This window comes from Narcine bancroftii, chromosome 13, assembly GCF_036971445.1.
Source record: "Narcine bancroftii isolate sNarBan1 chromosome 13, sNarBan1.hap1, whole genome shotgun sequence".
Classification (NCBI taxonomy): domain Eukaryota; kingdom Metazoa; phylum Chordata; class Chondrichthyes; order Torpediniformes; family Narcinidae; genus Narcine; species Narcine bancroftii.
In genome coordinates, this window is record NC_091481.1 from 23,416,468 (window position 1) to 23,434,122 (window position 17,655).

The 17,655-nt window shown below is 40.6% G+C and overlaps 2 protein-coding genes across 4 annotated transcripts in view; one reads left to right on the plus strand and one right to left on the minus strand.

The window, feature by feature from the left end:
- Positions 1 to 14,401, minus strand: part of dus4l (dihydrouridine synthase 4-like (S. cerevisiae)) — a 51,068-nt gene extending 36,667 nt beyond the window's left edge. The window contains exons 1-6 of one of the 2 annotated variants that reach the window (XM_069909175.1): positions 14,102 to 14,401; positions 13,089 to 13,210; positions 11,023 to 11,140; positions 8,702 to 8,824; positions 3,306 to 3,532; positions 1,055 to 1,616 (exon numbers count right to left, since the gene is read on the minus strand). In XM_069909175.1, coding sequence (XP_069765276.1) covers positions 1,369 to 1,616; positions 3,306 to 3,532; positions 8,702 to 8,824; positions 11,023 to 11,140; positions 13,089 to 13,210; positions 14,102 to 14,211 — 948 coding nt within the window. In that variant the 5' untranslated portion in view covers positions 14,212 to 14,401 and the 3' untranslated portion in view covers positions 1,055 to 1,368. Of the gene's footprint in view, positions 1 to 1,054; positions 1,617 to 3,305; positions 3,533 to 8,701; positions 8,825 to 11,022; positions 11,141 to 13,088; positions 13,211 to 14,101 lie in introns of those variants that run through there. The other variant, XM_069909177.1, reaches the window with a different exon arrangement.
- Positions 14,402 to 14,607: 206 nt separating this feature from the next.
- Positions 14,608 to 17,655, plus strand: part of cog5 (component of oligomeric golgi complex 5) — a 95,332-nt gene continuing 92,284 nt past the window's right edge. For both annotated transcript variants that reach the window (XM_069909161.1, XM_069909162.1), the window contains exon 1: positions 14,608 to 14,716. In XM_069909161.1, the coding sequence (XP_069765262.1) occupies positions 14,662 to 14,716 (55 nt within the window). In that variant the 5' untranslated portion in view covers positions 14,608 to 14,661. The remainder of the gene's footprint in view (positions 14,717 to 17,655) is intronic.

Genomic DNA, 17,655 nt, shown 5'->3' on the forward strand with positions numbered 1-17,655 from the left:
TGACCAGAATTTCAAAGGACCAGCCATGTGCATATTATGGAAATAGCAGCAGGTCAGAAGATAGTGGCTCACCTTCAGACACATTATCTATTGGCAGATAGATAATGGAATAATGTGATGGAATACTCTATTTCACAGATGATTGCGGCTCCAACATTCAAGAAGCCCACACCATTCTGGCTCTACAGCTCGCTTGAGTTGTACTCCACCACTATCATAAGCATTTATCATATCCACCTGGAGTGGCTGCAGTGTTCACCATCTTCAAAATGAATTATTAGTACTTGTCTACATAATTTCTGCAGCAATCTCAAATTTACAGCTTTCATCAAGGCTTCAAATGTGCTGATCACAACCACCTAGAGTTTTCCTTCAAGTCATACACCAATCTGACATGTAAAAATAACACTGTTGCAGAATTTCAGTGGATCCAAACACAAACAGGCTTCCCAATTATATTTTGTTTGAACCTTTATCAGAAGGTCTTCAGTGGTTAGATTGTTCACCATTGTGATAATTAGTTACTGGCAATAAATACTGGGCTTTCCAAAAACACCTGTATTCCAAAAATAAAAATGGTCTGCGATCAAGTAGCTCTGGAATTAATTAAATGCCTTTACTTTTGTTCTAACTGTTTCATTAACTGAATAGTATAAACACAATACCTTAAGACATTAAGTTTGCAACACATGCATGGTCTTTTATGCTGGAAAACAACTTAAGACAGATAAAATTTGTTTCCAGACTGCCTTAACACAATGAGTTCCCTTTGCCATGACTGGGGAAAGGTCATCAGTGGAATTGATTTTTTTTGTTGATTAGGTGACATGCTGGGGCAGTGATTTTCTTCAGCAAATGAAAGTTAAAATATTTTAAAAGAACTGGTACAGGGACATTAAAAATCAATGCATTTTTATTTTTAAAGTATCTGAATATTAAGCAATATTTTGATGATTTACATTTAACTTGTCTCAGAAATGTTTAATACCTGCAGGAAGCAAAATTAACTGCATACTTCACAAAATGGAATAAACATACTGTATTTACAACAAGAGAATAAGATTTTACAATTTATTTATGGAGTTCAATAAAAACTGGATTTGTCAAAAAAAATTGCATGGAAGGATGAAACATTCTGTCAGACTGTTGAAGTGAAAACAACTGAAATGGCAGACTGCTGACAATCATTTATTTTGAGTTCCAAGGATATGTCATTTCGGCTTTTGGCCAGTGACTAGAAGCATAGAAGAGCCTTGCTTCAACATAAGCCACAGACTGAAAAGCAAGTCTGAATCTTCTCTCATGTCCTTCAAATTCTTTTCAAAATTTGTCTGCTGTCAGGTTGATTAAAAACTGGTTTTCACATGGTCATAAGCCATAGTTCTCACCAAGGTAGTCTAGAACTGCTGCTGTGCTTGAGAGCACATTGAAGATTTTCTTCTCTTGTCTCGAAGTTATTCTTTCCATCATATACATCAAATGGTGATGAAAACAAGTGAATGGTGTTCCAATCTCTAAGGCAATGTTAACCCAGTCTCGAACACATTGCCAAGGAGTTTCCTCATAACCTGAAAACATAGCAGGGTTTGCTAAAAGACCTCGTGCAGCCATTACACCTGCAAGGAAATGCAAATATTTTTCTCTTGTTATTAATAAAAAGTGAAGTAAACTACAAGGTCACATTCAATGGTAAGAAGAATATGAAAGTTTGGCTCCTGGATATTGCCACCTCCACGACACACAAAAAAACAAAGACAGGAAAGCCAACTGATAAGAAATTGCTATTGGCTCATTTACTCTCCTCCAAAGAGGGTTTCTGCACAAGCAAATCTTCAAAAGAATTTAATATTCTAGTTATGCAGTACTGTAACTTGATAGAAGATAGGACTATTGATATTAAAAAATAAGACATTAAGGCAGATTGGTTAGTGCAGTGGTTTGTGCAATGCTGTACCCAGGTTCAAATCTGGCGCTGTCTGTAAGGAGTTTGTATGTTCTTCCAGTGTCTGTGTGGGTTTCCTCCGGGTGTTCTAGTTTGCTCCCACCCTTCAAAACGTATGGGGGTCATGGTGTAATTGGGCGGCACAGGCTCGTGAGGTGGAAGGGTCTGTTAGCTGTGCTACATGTCTAAAAATTCTTGGTGTTATACATATTAAAATCATAGTATTTCTTGGCCAGTGAAAATGATCACATCATTATGCTGAATTCTAGAATGTTAAAAAAAATCCAGTTAGCCTTATCTTATGCATTACAAACTTTATTAAGAGATATTGCATTCAGAGAACGACTGTGCTAATCTAACATCCTTGTGAGACACAAGACAACTTGGTTCACTTCAGGAAAGTGAACTGCTGATTAGTGTTCTCCTTTCTCATTCCAAGTACATCAGACAAGTTAACTGATTACTGTTGAAGAATAAACAATTTCTTCATAGTAAATCATTATGCAAACCTGGTAGATAAAATCAGCAATAATAAGGGATTATCTCTTGAATAGCAAGCATTCTATTAATTAATTCAGTAAGTTTTATTTATAAATGCAACATGATTTAAACAATTATTTAAAATTTGTCTTCAAGACAGGAGTTTTAAATTATTAGAAACAAAATGTAAACAAACATTAAACAAATAATTTTAAAAAGGAATTAGAATCTCAGAAATAGATTAAATGTAATATAGAGAGAAACCATTGGGCCCACGATGTTGGTGCTATCAGAAAAAAATGAAGCCAATTCCCAACTTTGAGGATTAAGTCTGCAACTTATTTCTGCACCCAAAACTAATTAAATCTGTCGAAGCTCTTCGCCACATCTATCTTTTTAGGTAGAAAGTGCCAGATGCATACCACTCTCTGGTCTTCCTTTCTACAACTGCATTTTAATCCTTCTGCCCATTACTTTGCTCCCTGTAATTTTTTTTTGTTAAACCCCTCTCTGTTAATCTCTTCCAGGGCCCTCATCATTAGGTATGCCCCCCTCTCAAGTCTTGCCTCAGCTTTTCTGCTCCAAACAAAACAACCTTAACAAATTCAATCTATCATCATAACTGAATTTTCCAGTCCAGCCTCAGAAACCTTCTACAGTACAATTATCTTTCCATTTTGATTAGCATGGAAATTATCACCTGAATCCCCTTTTGAGTTGCTGTAAAAATCTTAGATTTTACAACATTTTTCCTTTTAACCTGATAGCCTAACAATCATCTCGAAGTTGATGGAGTTAAAAGTGCTGTACCAGGTCAATTATACATCCCAGGAACCAATTCATTACTGTCAAAGCTTCATCTGCATTACAAAAGATACCTTACCATCAATCCCTGTCAGCTGACGCACATGATCCACATCTTTATTGCTCCTGACATCCCCATTTGCCACGACTGGGATTGTTAAGTTTTCTTTAATAATCTTGATTGCGTCATAGTGGACTGGTTGATGCCGTTCTTCAGTTTCCCTGCCATGAACAGTAAGCCAAGAAATTCCAGCCGCTTCAACCTTCTGGCAGAGATCTACAGTTCTCCTTAGGTCCTTGTGCAATCTGCAAAGGACATCAGATAAGAGAATACCACAGGTCAATTGAACCTACAGTGAAACATACCATATCAAAGTAGTTTGTTCAATTTTCTCAGATGATATAAATTTTGATAAATTCTTCATTAAAATAATAGATAACATTTTAAGCTAATTTGATTCGGCAAGGCATACAAGGATCCAGACAGAACTAAATCAATTTTAAGGCGAGACAATGATTACATCAGAGGTTACTCGATCACGTCATTTTTGCTTATTATCCATTTTATGTAAAACACCCAAACAATTCAAAAATGTCTGCAACTCAAAGAAATAAATCTTTAAGCCAAGTGATTTTCAGATGGACAACTTTTAAATAGCCTCTGGCTATTTGTGTTCTCTGGTTATTTGTGTATAAACTAAAAAGTTGGTGGCCTGACATTGATCTAGGCATAGTGTTGAACAGGCAAAGTTGATTTCATTCCAATCAATCTTACAAACTGTTTCTCACAAACTTTTAGTAACCGAGGCCTAAAATGGGAGAGTTGTGCAACTGCCAAGTCAAGCAGCAACCTGACAAAGTCATGGTCATATTGCCCCTACTTTCCAACAACATCCCTGAGCACACCTTGCTCTACTAATGGCAGGTTGGAGTAGGAAAGGAGGTGGACAATTAAAAAGAGTCAGAGTGTGGAAAGAGGCTCTTCGGCCCACTCCTTCTGCATCATTCAATGTTTGGTCAGTGGAGCCCACCAGCACAGAAACTAGCTTTAAATCAATTCAATTCATGCAACATCAGAAGGGTGTTAAATTCCACAGGATATGGGACCATACAACTTCCTGGCAGAAACACTGAAAACCTGTGCTCAAGGACTAACCCCAAGTCCTGTTCCAATACAGTTAGAATATTGGGATCTCCCCAATAATGTAGAAAATTAAAAACAGAAAGCTGGAGAAACTCAGCAGGTCACACAGTGTCCTTTATAGAGCAAATGTAAAAATACATAAAATTTCAAGCTTGACGCCTTCATATAAAAGGACACAGTTTGACCTGCTGAGTTTCTCTCATACTGTGTAAAACAGTTTCACTCCAGCAGTCTTTTCTCTTCAACCATGTCTACAGATTTTAGTGTTGAAAATTACCCAGATATCTTCTGCTCACAAAAATATCAAATCTAATCCAACTATATACCACCAATTAATCATCAATAAAATGATGAAAGCATCACAAAACATCTTTAAATTGTCAGCTCATTGTGATGACCTAACACTGCCCCAAAGAACACCTGCAGAAGATATCTGTGTCTGAGCCCAAGTGGCTTCCGACAACCACAAGTAACTCAATTTTCTCACCTGTTCTGGTATCACACTAGGCGAGGTCAAATGCCATCTAGATCTTACCTTATCTATGCAATTCAGCTGCTTATTGAACAAAAGCCAGAAATGATACTTGGTAGAACACAAACTGAGGTTATTTGATTATTGGTGACCAATTGGCACTTAATAGCATTTTCAATGACACATCCCATCAATTCGGGGATATGGGGAGAAGGCAGGTAGGTGGAGTTAGGTCATAAATTAGATCAGCCATGATCTTATTGAATGGCGGAGCAGGCTCAATGGGCCATTTTTGCCCTACTCCTGTACCTACTTCCTATGTTCCTATTTACTGAAGAATGGGTGGACTGATGAGGGAGTAATTGGTCACATTGGATTTAACTTGCTTTTTGTGAACAGGACACAAAATGTTTCATAGTTGCTGGTTCTTTGGCTTTTCTGGAAAAGTACAGCTAGAAGTTCAACAGTTCAGGAGCACCTGTTTGACACAAAAAGCCTTTAAGGTGACAAGCATGCTCACATAGCTTCTAACATAAGAGGGACTGAACCAAATGATCTGCAAACTGGCTTTTATGATGATGAGAATCTCAAGGGAGGATGATGAATTTGCCACTTTTGGCAGAAGATAGTCTCAAACATCAATAATTCACCCTCATAAGACAAGATCTATTTTCATGCTTATTCCCAGATGTTTCAGTTTCTACCGTCATTCATGACTAAATACAAGAGGACTGCAGAGGCTAGATCTAATCCGCTGATTCTGGAAATTCCTTTGCTCTTTCCATCAAATAATGTTTCTACTTTAGCATCAATATGTTGCATTATCATCAGTTTTACATAGTTATTTGAGAGTTTTCATCAGTGATTCTCATTGGAGTTTATATCCCTCCTGATGCTGATTACAAACAAGCACATGGGTTATCTGGTTGTGCTCCTTCTGCCTTCATACAGACAATGCCTAAAAAGAGAGGCTCCAGAGTTCAGGACAGCAAGAAGGTGGTCGCGGGAGGCCGTGGAATGGTTGCAGGACTTTCTTGATTCAATAGATTGGGCGGTGTTCAAGGACTCGGCTGAAGATCTGAATAATGACATCAGGGGCTGTCAGAGATTTTATCAGAACAGCTGTGGACAAGTGTGTCCCCTCCAAATTGTTCAGGGTTTTCCCAAACCAGAAGCCCTGGGTGAACAGTCTGTTGAGAGCCAGATCACTACAGAAGGAGCAGGTCTGATCTGCAGAAAGCCATCTCCCCGGCGAAGTGGAGTTTCCGGACGAAATGGATACCTGACAGCTGTGGCATAGCCTAACATAACCTGCTACAGAACAAAATCCAGTGCAGACGGAGATGGCAAAGGTTCACTCCCTGATGAACTCAACGTCTTCTATGCCCAATTCAACCACAAGAAAGACCACCACTGCACACCTCCATGTCCCCTGATAATTCATCCTCTCCTATCCGTAACTGGGAATGGCATACAGGTTGTTTTCGGGAGAGTGAATCTGAGGAAAGCATCCATTCTGGATGGAGTACCTGGCTAAATATTAAAACTCCACTGAGCAACTTACTAACATAATCATGGAGATCTTCAATATCTCACTCCAGCAGTGCATGGTACCCATCTGTTTTAAACAGGCATCAATTGTACTGGTGCCCAAGAAGAATGTGGTAACCTGCCTAAATGACCATCATCCAGTGGCACTCACATCAACAGTGATGAAGTGTTTTGAAAGGCTGGTGCTGAAGGATATCAGCTATTGTCTGAATGGCGACAAAGATTCATTCCAATTCACCTATCGTAGCAACGGGTCTAGGGCAGATAACATCTCACTGGCTCTACACAAAGCCTTTAACACCTGGACAGCAAAGATGCATACATTAGGATGCTCTTTATCAACTTCAGTTCAGCATTTAACACAATCATCCCCTCAAAATTAATCAATAAATTCCAAGACCTGGGACTCATCACCCCACAGTATAATTGGATCCTTGAATCCCTCACCTCCAGACCACAATCAATTGGTCTTTTCGCTCGGCCATGTAAAAATGGGGATTCTCAGGAACCTTTCTGTGCAATGGCGGTGTCAAAATGTCAGCCCAGCAAAATTACCTGGATAATTTCCTCAGGCCACCTCTCACTGCAGTGTGAAAAGGCAACTGGCCAAACAGGGGAAGAGTTGTGACATCAGCACTTGTGTGCAGCCGGAACTGCTCTGCATTTTTAAAACCAAGGAGCTGATTGTTGACTTCAGGAAGAGAAAACCAGATGTGTATGATCCAGTGATCTTTGGGGGAAAATCAGAGGTGGAGTGGGTGAGCATATGCAAGTTCTTGGAAGTCACTATTTCAGATCATCTTTCCTGAAGCCAACACACAATGGCATTGTGAAGAGAACACGTCAGTGCCTCTACTTTCTCAGGAGTTTACAGAAGTTTGGTAATGATATTGGGAACACTGGCAAGTTTCTAAAGATGTGTGATGGAAAGTGTGGCGGTCTGGTAATGGGGACACCAATACACCCAAGCGTAAAGCCCTGCAAAAGGTAGTGCACAGAGCTCAGGTCATAACAGGGAAACCCCTTCCCACCATCAAGAACATCTACTGTCATCAGAATGCAGCAGCAATCATCAAGGATCCACACCACCCAACTCTCTTCCTACTGCTACCATCAGGAAAGAGGTATAGGTGCCTCAAGACTCACACCACCAGTCTCAGGAACAGCTGCTACCCCTTCACCATCAGTCTCAACAAACTCAATCAGGGACTCATTCAAGGACTCTTACTTTTACACTTTATTATTTGATTTTTTTAAATCCCCTCTGTATTGCATAGTTGTTTACACGTGATAAACCTGGTACCAATCAGGCATGCTTTACAGCACTCTGGATTGTCCCTCGTCTTGACAGAATGATGGACTAACAGTAATAAACTATGGTGGAACACAGTTCCCCTTTATTAAGAACAGAAAATGCTGGAAATGCTCAACTAGTCAGGCTGCACTTGTGGAAAGAGAAATGGAACTAACTCTTCAGCTTGAAGATCCTTCATCACTGGATGTTATTCCAATTAAGGATCTTCAAGCCAAAACATTAACTTGGTTTCTCTTCCCACAGATGCAGCCTGACTAAATTGAGAAACCGAGGTAAAATGTTTTGGCTTGAAGGTCCTTAATTGGAATAACATCCAGTGATGAAGGATCTTCAAGCTGAAGAGTTAGTTCCATTTCTCTTTCCACAAGTGCAGCCTGACCAGTTGAGCATTTGCAGCATTTTCTACTTTTAATTTAGATTTCCAGCACCTTGATTTTTTACTTGCAATTCTGCAGTTCCTAATGATCCATATTGCTTTGTGAATGCTCAGCTTTGGAGTTCAAAACCTATGCTGCATCTCTCCCTTTCCGCACTATTAAAGCAATATACTGAGGGAATCTTTAATGACATCGTCCCTGCACTATCTATATTTTCACCGTCATGGGAAGATTTGACAGTGAGCGGTAGATTGACGAGGAAAAGCTCAGGAATTTTTATTCCCCTTGTATTTCTTGGTGCTCATCTCAGACCAAGACCAAACACCGACTGACAAGAGATGTCCCTAATACAATTTTCTTCAGTTTACAACATTTGATTTATGAATTTACATTATAATGTTTTTACTTCCTTGGAGTACATGCCATTTTTCACTCAAATGAATAGCACACCACTCTGCATACAGGAATATAAAGTACAAAAAAACTGACAAACATTTTATCAGCCTTTGAAGTTCACCCAAAATATCTTTCACGAATGCATTATTTTTTGTAAATGGCATTTGTAAAATAATTGTGTAATTTGAAACCTAAATTTTATTTGCAATTACAGGACTACCTTATTTTAATGGAGACTGAAAATCCAGGGCATTCCACTTGATTTCTAACACAGCGCACCATATCTTGAACCAGTTCTGGTTTATTAATTAAGCAAGCACCATAACCTTCTGCCATTGCCCACCTGAAAGAATAATGAAATGTATATTATGAATTTTGACATACCAACAAGTCTAAGTAACTGAGAAGTCTGTACATGTGGATCACATATTGGATCCATACAATTCCCTTAAAAGTTCAAGATTAACAAAATGCAGTTATCAATAGATCCAATTAAAGCCTGATGTGGAAGGTTATCTACATAGACATGAATGTGGGACCAGCATTTAACCAAGAGACAGCTTGAGCACCGCAGATTGACTTTGAATACCAGACATGCTGAATGGGATTTTGTGTAAATGTGTGGTTTGTTATTCATTCGAATGAATAGAAAAAAAATGAATTTTCAGAATGATGCAAAACTAGTGATGTTTAGAAGGAACCTACAAATTTTTTGTACATCAGATAATAAGCTGCAAATCCACTAAAAAAAAAACCCCATCTGATTCTCAATTAGGGGAAATCTGTCATTCTTCCCATCTGGTCTACATGCAGCTCAAGGACCAGCAATGTGGTTGAATCTCAAATGCCCTCCAAGTGTACCATAAGCAATACTTTGAAACATATTATAAAGATTATAGGACAAACCATTCAGCAAATGATAAAGACAAGGTTTAAGCAGTGACAAATTACCCACTACCATCGAAGTCTGCCCTCAGCTAATTTAAAACACCCCAAGTGATAACAAGAGACTGAATACAGCGCTGTGACAACATCTTGAATGTTGTGCTCAAATCTACAAATTATGGTGCTTCGAGCCAATCTGTTCCATTGTTACAAAACTGTCCAAAGAGCTGGATTCCAGAGAGGAGATGAAAATGACTGCACACGGCAACACTGCAACATTTAATCAGATGTTGCATTGAGCAGTCCGTATAGACTGGAAGTCAATCTTTATCAAGCACAAAAAACTACAACTGGAGTCATTCTTTGTATAAAAGAAGATGGGACTGTTGGGCAGCTAGAGACAAATGACTCACCTCATAACATCCCAAAGCCTATCATGTGCATGACCCAAGGTAAGCACATGAAGGAATACTCTGCTCTTGCCAAAATGATTGGAGATTGAACAATACTCAAGAAGTGAGTACTTTTTATTTATCGCACTATGAACCATATCAACAACATGTACAAATATTTTTAATTAAATATACACAGTGACATTTTCCCTCTTTTCTCCCCCCCTTCCCACCCCCCTCCAAAACCAAAAAAATTAAACATATACAATACAAGAAAACAACATCTTCACACAAAATTAAACATATACAATACAAGAAAACAACATCTTCACACAAAAAAAAGAAAGTCTTGTCATCTATTTTTGCACATTAAATCTAATCATGTTTATCTTCTCATCACTTAAGGAGATGGAGGTCCGAAGCCAGCATTTTCTGTCATATTTCATATATGGTTCCCAAATTTGTTCGAACAATGTATATTTGTCTTTTAAATAAAATGTAATTTTTCCAATGGAATACACTTATTCATTTCCACATACCATTGTATTTTTAGGCTTTCTTCCATTTTCCAGGTTGTCATTATACATTTTTTTGCTACTGCTAGGGACCTTTTTTTGGGCTCTATCCAATTTGAGACCTAGTTCTTTACCTCTTATATTATTTAAAAGAAAACATTCTGGTTTTTTTGGTACATTGTTTTTTTGGGTCACTCAACTAGGTTGCTTTATCCAAAATTACATCTCATCTCACACTCTGAGCACTAATTTCAAACCAACAAAATGCTCTGCAGTTCCTTGCCCAGGCTCTTCCAATAGCACTTCCCAAATCCACTTCTATGATCCAGAGAATAACTTTAGGAGCATAACAGGATATGAGATTTTCCTCTCCACGTTGCACCGACTTGAAATATATCACCATTCATTATCGCTGGGTCAGAATCTTTGAACTCCCTAAGTGAGTGTTGGGAAGTTATTCCAAAAAATGAAAGAAAAAAATGGCTAGGAGTGCAAAAGGTTTAAATTTCAAAAGAAAGGAGCTTTGATGAGACTACACCTGTCCATGTTAAGTTCTGATCTCTGTACTGAAGAATTCATTGACTTCTATTTGAGATACTGTAGTTAATCATAGATACAGACTGATTCCTAGAAACAAAGTAAAACAGGAGCATAAGATGAGTGTATTCTTTATTCAAAAATAATTATCATGACATTTGCCACCTTCTTGGCCAATCTTAACAGAGCAAAATTATTATCCTTTTATTTACCTTTGTGGACAACCACAATTCAAGTCAACACCATCTGCAAATGGAGAAACTAGGCAAGCAGCGTCAGCTAAATCGTGTGAACAATTAGCAGCAAACTGCACAACCAGTGGGCGATCACCTGGGAAAACAGAATGCAAGATTTGCTGCAATGAAGTTCAAGGACCTTTCTCTCTTTCGACTGGTAACTCTCAGCAGCTTAAAAAAAGCTGCTTAAAAAAAGTCAGTTTGATAAATACCAAGGGCCTATTAAAAGGTATTATTATTAATCACAAATGTGTCCTGTGTTTTGACCAAATTAAGCAAGATCAACATTTCTTTAAAGCAACTTTTTAATTACTTCTCTGAATCGTAAGGATTTTGTCCACTCAAGATACAACCATAAACAAAAATGAGAAGCTATGAATACTCAGTTCCCATTCAACAAGTTACTTTTCAAGAGAAAGTAGTTGGTGTAAGACAAACTTAAGATCTATCCGAATAACAGAGGGTTTGGTTATTCAAGCAAATCAAAATATTAACTGTTGGATGTCAGGTAGTGGAGGGAATAAAAAGATTTGTCTCATATATCAGAGAAATTGCAGAACTCTTCTCTTGCCCTTTTAAATGACGATTGAATGGCCTCTGTACCAAGTTTCAATCTCCTCATCTGCAATAAATCACTGCAAACCTATGAATATGTGCCCACAAATCTTTTTCAATTAAGTAGCTTTCAAATTGCAAGCTATGAATCGGTGTGCAACCAGTTTTCTCATTTGTCATATTGAGATAAAGGAAACTTGGTTTAAATTTGTTCCTTTAACCTGTTAAGTACTTATCAATAATGCCATAGTCACCAAATTACGTTCAATAGTAGCTCTGTTGCATGCAGACAAATGCAGCAACTAATTTCCTCAACAGAATGCAACAAACAAAGAAAAAAATAAGTTAACTCAATTTTGTTATGTTGCAAGAAACTGGGTAAACTCCTTGGCATTATTCCAAGGAGATATACAAAGTCAAATTTACATTTCTCATCCAAAAGATACACCCTAACATACATTTATTCTGTAAAATGTCAACAAATCAACATTATTCTCACTGTGAAGCAGTCAAAAAGGATCCCTTGGGTCATGCACATGATATCAGTCAATATGCTTTGTTTCAGGACTTTCTCTTAGTACTCAATCATGCCAAGAATCACCAGACTGGACAGGGTTCTCTCAGATCTTACATTACGTGGGGCTCTAGTTGTTCAGAATTATTATTTTCACTTCATATTATTTAATAACATTAATATTCAATTTTAAAGGCTTGCATGCCTCTTATAGTCAGTGCTTTAACAGCTGGGGATAGGACTTTACTAGCCATCAAAGCCTTCAAGGAGTTTTGCGTACAGGGCGCAAATGCTCTACTTGCGTTCAGACTTTTATCATCGTGTACTCTCCACAGGCATTGTGAGCCTACTACACCAGAATCAGGCAAGTTCAAAGAAGGGTAACTACAGCTATTAATTGTGGGCAGTGTCCAGCAGGATCTGGCACATTGCATTAATTGTAATATACAAAATCAAGCAACTAATTATTTCAAGGTAAATTGTGCTTCATTTTGCAACACTCCAGAGAAATGAGCAGTAAACATTAAGACAAAACTAGAAATGAGAAAATGCTGTTGAAGTACTTTTTATGACATAAAACTGAAGGTCTATTTCTTATTTCTTAGACCATTTCCAACTCTATATCTTAGCCCAGTCTCAGTAAAGGTTTTGGCTCAGAATGTTGACCATTCTCCTCCAGTTGATGCTGCTTGACTCCCATCAAGTTTAGATCTAATCACTTTGTTTGTGTTTGGAATGTGCAAATTGGTTGTCTTGATTCCCACATCATAAAGTGATTACACTGGAGTTTATTGCCAGTGAGTTGATGGATGTAATTTCAGATATGATTACCCAAGTCCTTAAATGGAGCTAAACAAATCCAAGTCATACCTTTTGTTCTATTATCACCAAGTCTGTGGAACTTTATTTTCTTACTCTGATCATAACACTGATAAAATTGTTTATTAAAAAAAAGCAGATGAAATATACAAACCAAAATTTGTGGTGAATTCACTATCCCTCGCTTTGCCGGACTTCAGAAAGGCAGAAGCAATGATCATGGGTGTAAAGCACAGGTCACAGTCGTATCTTCTAACGAGTGAACGAAATGCCAGCCTAAGGGGTAAATTGGAGAAATGATCTCAAATACTACATGTAGATAACATTTAAAGCCGCCCAGTCCCCCCCCACCTAGCCCCCTCTCCCCCAGCCTTCCCCCCCACCTAGCCCCCTCTCCCCCAGCCTTCCCCCCCCACCTAGCCCCCTCTCCCCCAGCCTTCCCCCCCCACCTAGCCCCCTCTCCCCCAGCCTTCCCCCCCACCTAGCCCCCTCTCCCCCAGCCTTCCCCCCCACCTAGCCCCCTCTCCCCCAGCCTTCCCCCCCACCTAGCCCCCTCTCCCCCAGCCTTCCCCCCCACCTAGCCCCCTCTCCCCCAGCCTTCCCCCCCACCTAGCCCCCTCTCCCCCAGCCTTCCCCCCCACCTAGCCCCCTCTCCCCCAGCCTTCCCCCCCACCTAGCCCCCTCTTCCCCAGCCTTCCCCCCACCTAGCCCCCTCTCCCCCAGCCTTCCCCCCACCTAGCCCCCTCTCCCCCAGCCTTCCCCCCACCTAGCCCCCTCTCCCCCAGTCTCCCCCCCACCTAGCCCCCTCTCCCCAGCCTTCCCCCCCACCTAGCCCCCTCTCCCCCAGCCTTCCCCCCACCTAGCCCCCTCTCCCCCAGCCTTCCCCCCCACCTAGTCCCCTCTCCCCCAGCCTTCCCCCCCACCTAGTCCCCTCTCCCCCAGCCTTCCCCCCCACCTAGCCCCCTCTCCCCCAGCCTTCCCCCCACCTAGCCCCCTCTCCCCCAGCCTTCCCCACCACCTAGCCCCCTCTCCCCCAGCCTTCCCCCCACCTAGCCCCCTCTCCCCCAGCCTTCCCCCCCCCCACCTCTCCCCCCCCCCCCCTCAGCCCCCCAGCCTGGTCGTGAAGTACACCCACGATAATATTTCTGGGACACCGCCATCACTTACTTTGAATATCGCACCATGGGCGCACAGATCTTCACAACGTGACCAGGCCGAAACATATCGACGAGGCATCTTTGCTGCCGCTGATGGGAGGATGGATGTTCCCCGTTCATGGATCTTCCTCGTACCGTACAGTGTAAAAAGCAACCAGCTAAGACTGGCGAAATAATGCGCAAGGACCTCCCCCCACGTTTGTTCTCCGACCTCCTTCAAGGGTCTTCAACTTCCACCCGAGGGCCGACCGCGCGATTGGCTGACGGCGCCACCCTCCGACCGGCCCTGCGATTGGCCGACGGCGCCACCCTCCGACCGCGCGATTGGCTGATGGCGCCACCCTCCGACCGGCCGCGCGATTGGCCGACGGCGCCACCCTCCGACCGGCCCCGCGATTGGCCGACGGCGTCACCCTCCGACCGCGCGATTGGCTGACAGCGCCACGAGCCCACGCGCTCCCACCGCCCGGCCCCGTGAACTCCCTCCTCTCCGGGTGGCCTTCTGTTTCGTCACCGTTCACGTCACGCACGAACCCAGCATGCCGAGCGCGAGGAGGTGTTTGAGCCAACATGGACGGAAGTGGAGCTGGTGTGGTGGACTCGGTGAAAGAATTGTTTTTGGATGGTAAGCAGCCAAGCGACGGCATGATAGCGTTTGCATTCGTTACCAAATAGAAACTTAGGATAGTTGGCAGCGAGAATGTGGTGAAGTGTAATGGATTTGAACGATATTAGTAAAATAGTTTATTAAGTCCATAGGACACGTTTGCTATTCAACTCAAATTTCCTGAAGGACCAGCTGCAATGTTTTTGACTGCTCATAGATTTTTTAAAAAGTGATTGGTTGTAGTTGGGCGAGCAGTAAATGTAAATTTAGATTTGCCCTTGCTGGAGTTCAGGTCTGAGTAGAGACTTTCATTACGATATGAGATGTTGAATAGATATTAAGTTGGGTGTTGGAGAGAAATTCATGGTGGGAATTCTCATTTTATTTTCCCGTTCTGGTGATATTGCATCCAGTGTAAATTTTAAAAAAAAAGCGTTTTGAGAGCAAGAACATCTAGAGCAGGGGTGTCAAACTCAAATTCACAGAGGGCCAAAATTAAAAACTTGGACTAAGTCGTGGGCCAAACTAAATATTTATTGAAAATTTTCAACAACATCTGCATGTTTTCTCTTCTTTCAACATATGTAATGTTAAACTTTTTCTTATTAAAATAAATGTTTAATAATAGTTTTGGTTAAACTCTTTCCAGAAGAAGCATTAACAAATGAGAAATAAAATAGTCAATAAATAATATTTCTCTATAGCGTTTAAGCTCCTTTTAAATGTATTTTTTTTTTCACAAGCCAACAAGTCAAAAAAATAACAACTTGCTTCAATGAAGATCCAATCTTTCAACTATGAAGAGTCCAAAGTTAACCAAAGAAAATATTAATCCAAGCTTAGCTTGCTACACTGTGATTTACTCTGATGCACCTGGGTCTAAACCAGATACTTGGCATCTCTTCTTAGATGCAAGTTCATCAAACTGTGGGGTCAGAGTTTGCCTCCCACCTGTCTTGAAAGGTCCTGTTTTCTGTCTTTCGTTTGGCCATTTTTCGTAAGGGGTTTATTACATGTGAGTGAGGCGACAGGTTGCAGATGCTAATGAAAGGAAAGAGAGGAGGTGGGGGCGATTAGCGGGCTGACGCCAACGCATTTGCAAAGCATTCTGGGATTTGTAGTATTATCTGTGCATGCGGTATATTGGCGCGGCGGCCAGCGGGCCAACTCTAACACATATTTGATATAATCTTGCGGGCCAAATATAATTATATCACGGGCCAAATTTGGCCCACGGGCCTGAGTTTGACATGTGTGATCTAGAGTGAGATGCAGATAGGTACAGAAAAATAAATGCACATTTCAAAGTGTTAACGAAAAAAAAATGGTGATTGCATTGTATTTTGTGCTCTGGAAGGCATTTTTTTTATCAGGAACAGGCCCAATATGATCTGTGAAAATGTAGAATGGAAATCTAAAATGTAAACAGGAATTGTAGGGAAATGTTCACTGGGGCAAGCAGCGTCGGGGGCGGGGGGGAGGGGGGTGTGGAAAGGAACAAATTAATGTTTCAGATTAAAGGTTTTTGTCAGAACTGGGAAAGAGAGAAAACAAGTCACTTTAAAGATGCGAAGACATGGAAGGTTTGGACAGGGTCAATTAAGAAAGTAAAGGCAGAATATTTAGAAATTCACTATCTGATTAATCACAGTTCATGTGACTTGATGAAGGGAAATCGTGTCTCAAATTAGTTGGAATTCTTATGAGAACTTATCATCCAGATTTGTGGGGGTGGGGGGTAGTAAATTTATTTTAGTTCCATTCCTAAACGCATTTTATGAGGATTCCCTCAAAGATTACTTTGCAGATTAAAGCTCATGATGTGGATGATAATATATTTGCATGGATAAAGGATTGATTAGCAGGAAATGAGTAAAGATGATGTCAAATGTTATGGGCCCAGAGGACCCCAAAACCAGCAGCAATAGAAATTCATTAAAAACAAATGGTTACTTAAACAAAAGTTGCTTTTAGTTATCTTTAAACATTGAAAACAGGATCAAAACTTTAACTTATTACTCTTAACTTAACCTAATTTAAAACCCCCTTCTAATTCTAAGCATGTGTATGTAATGTGTGTGTAAGTTCAGAAAAGTTATTTGATTTACAGTCCAATCTCACTCCTCCAAGTTCACTAGTTGCAGGCAATTCTTGTACTGTGCACAGAATTTAACATTCATGAATTTTACCAGTCTTTGGTGCTGGTTACCGCTCAGGAAGATTCTTGTTGGTTTTTAGAGAGAGATTTGTTGTTCGTTGGACACAAACTGATTCCTTCTGATCAGCCACCTCAGTGATTTGCTGAAGAAACTTGCTCCATCAGGGTTTTCCGGATGATCTCTTACTTTCAGGTCACCGCAGAGTGCCTTTTCTGTTTCCCTTATTTCAAATGAAACATTATTCAGCCATCTCCTCTTGACCAGGGTGAACTAAGAACTCACAACCTGTCTTCAAAATGGGGTTTTTCCACAAGTTTGCCAGCTTGTCCTGTTCCAGTCCCAGCTGCTGAACTATAGAACTGAATTCTCTCTCTCTCTCTCTCTCTCTGAGAAAAGCCTGTTTGACTCTCTCTGCTTGCAAAACCACATGACCTTTCTAGAACAGCAAACTGCATACTCCACAGCACGTCCAATTAACACCTACTTGTGAAGTCCTTATAGGCATTCTTTTATATTTTTGATTGGTTGATTGATTTGGGCTGATTGGTTTGAGCAGAACTTTGGCATTTTAAATGAGATATGTTCTGAAGTGTTTGTATGTAACCTACACTTTTAGTGCCACAATATGTCTCTTTTAAAACATCTATTATACAACATAAAATATAACATAATCTGTCACAGTTTGCTGGTGCTGTTTGCTGCCCTCATTGCTGGACCCGGTTTGCTGTTTTGGGTGTCGTAGGCCGAGGGGGGGAGGGGGAGTAGGCCGAGGGGGAGAAGGACACTTATTTCAGTGCC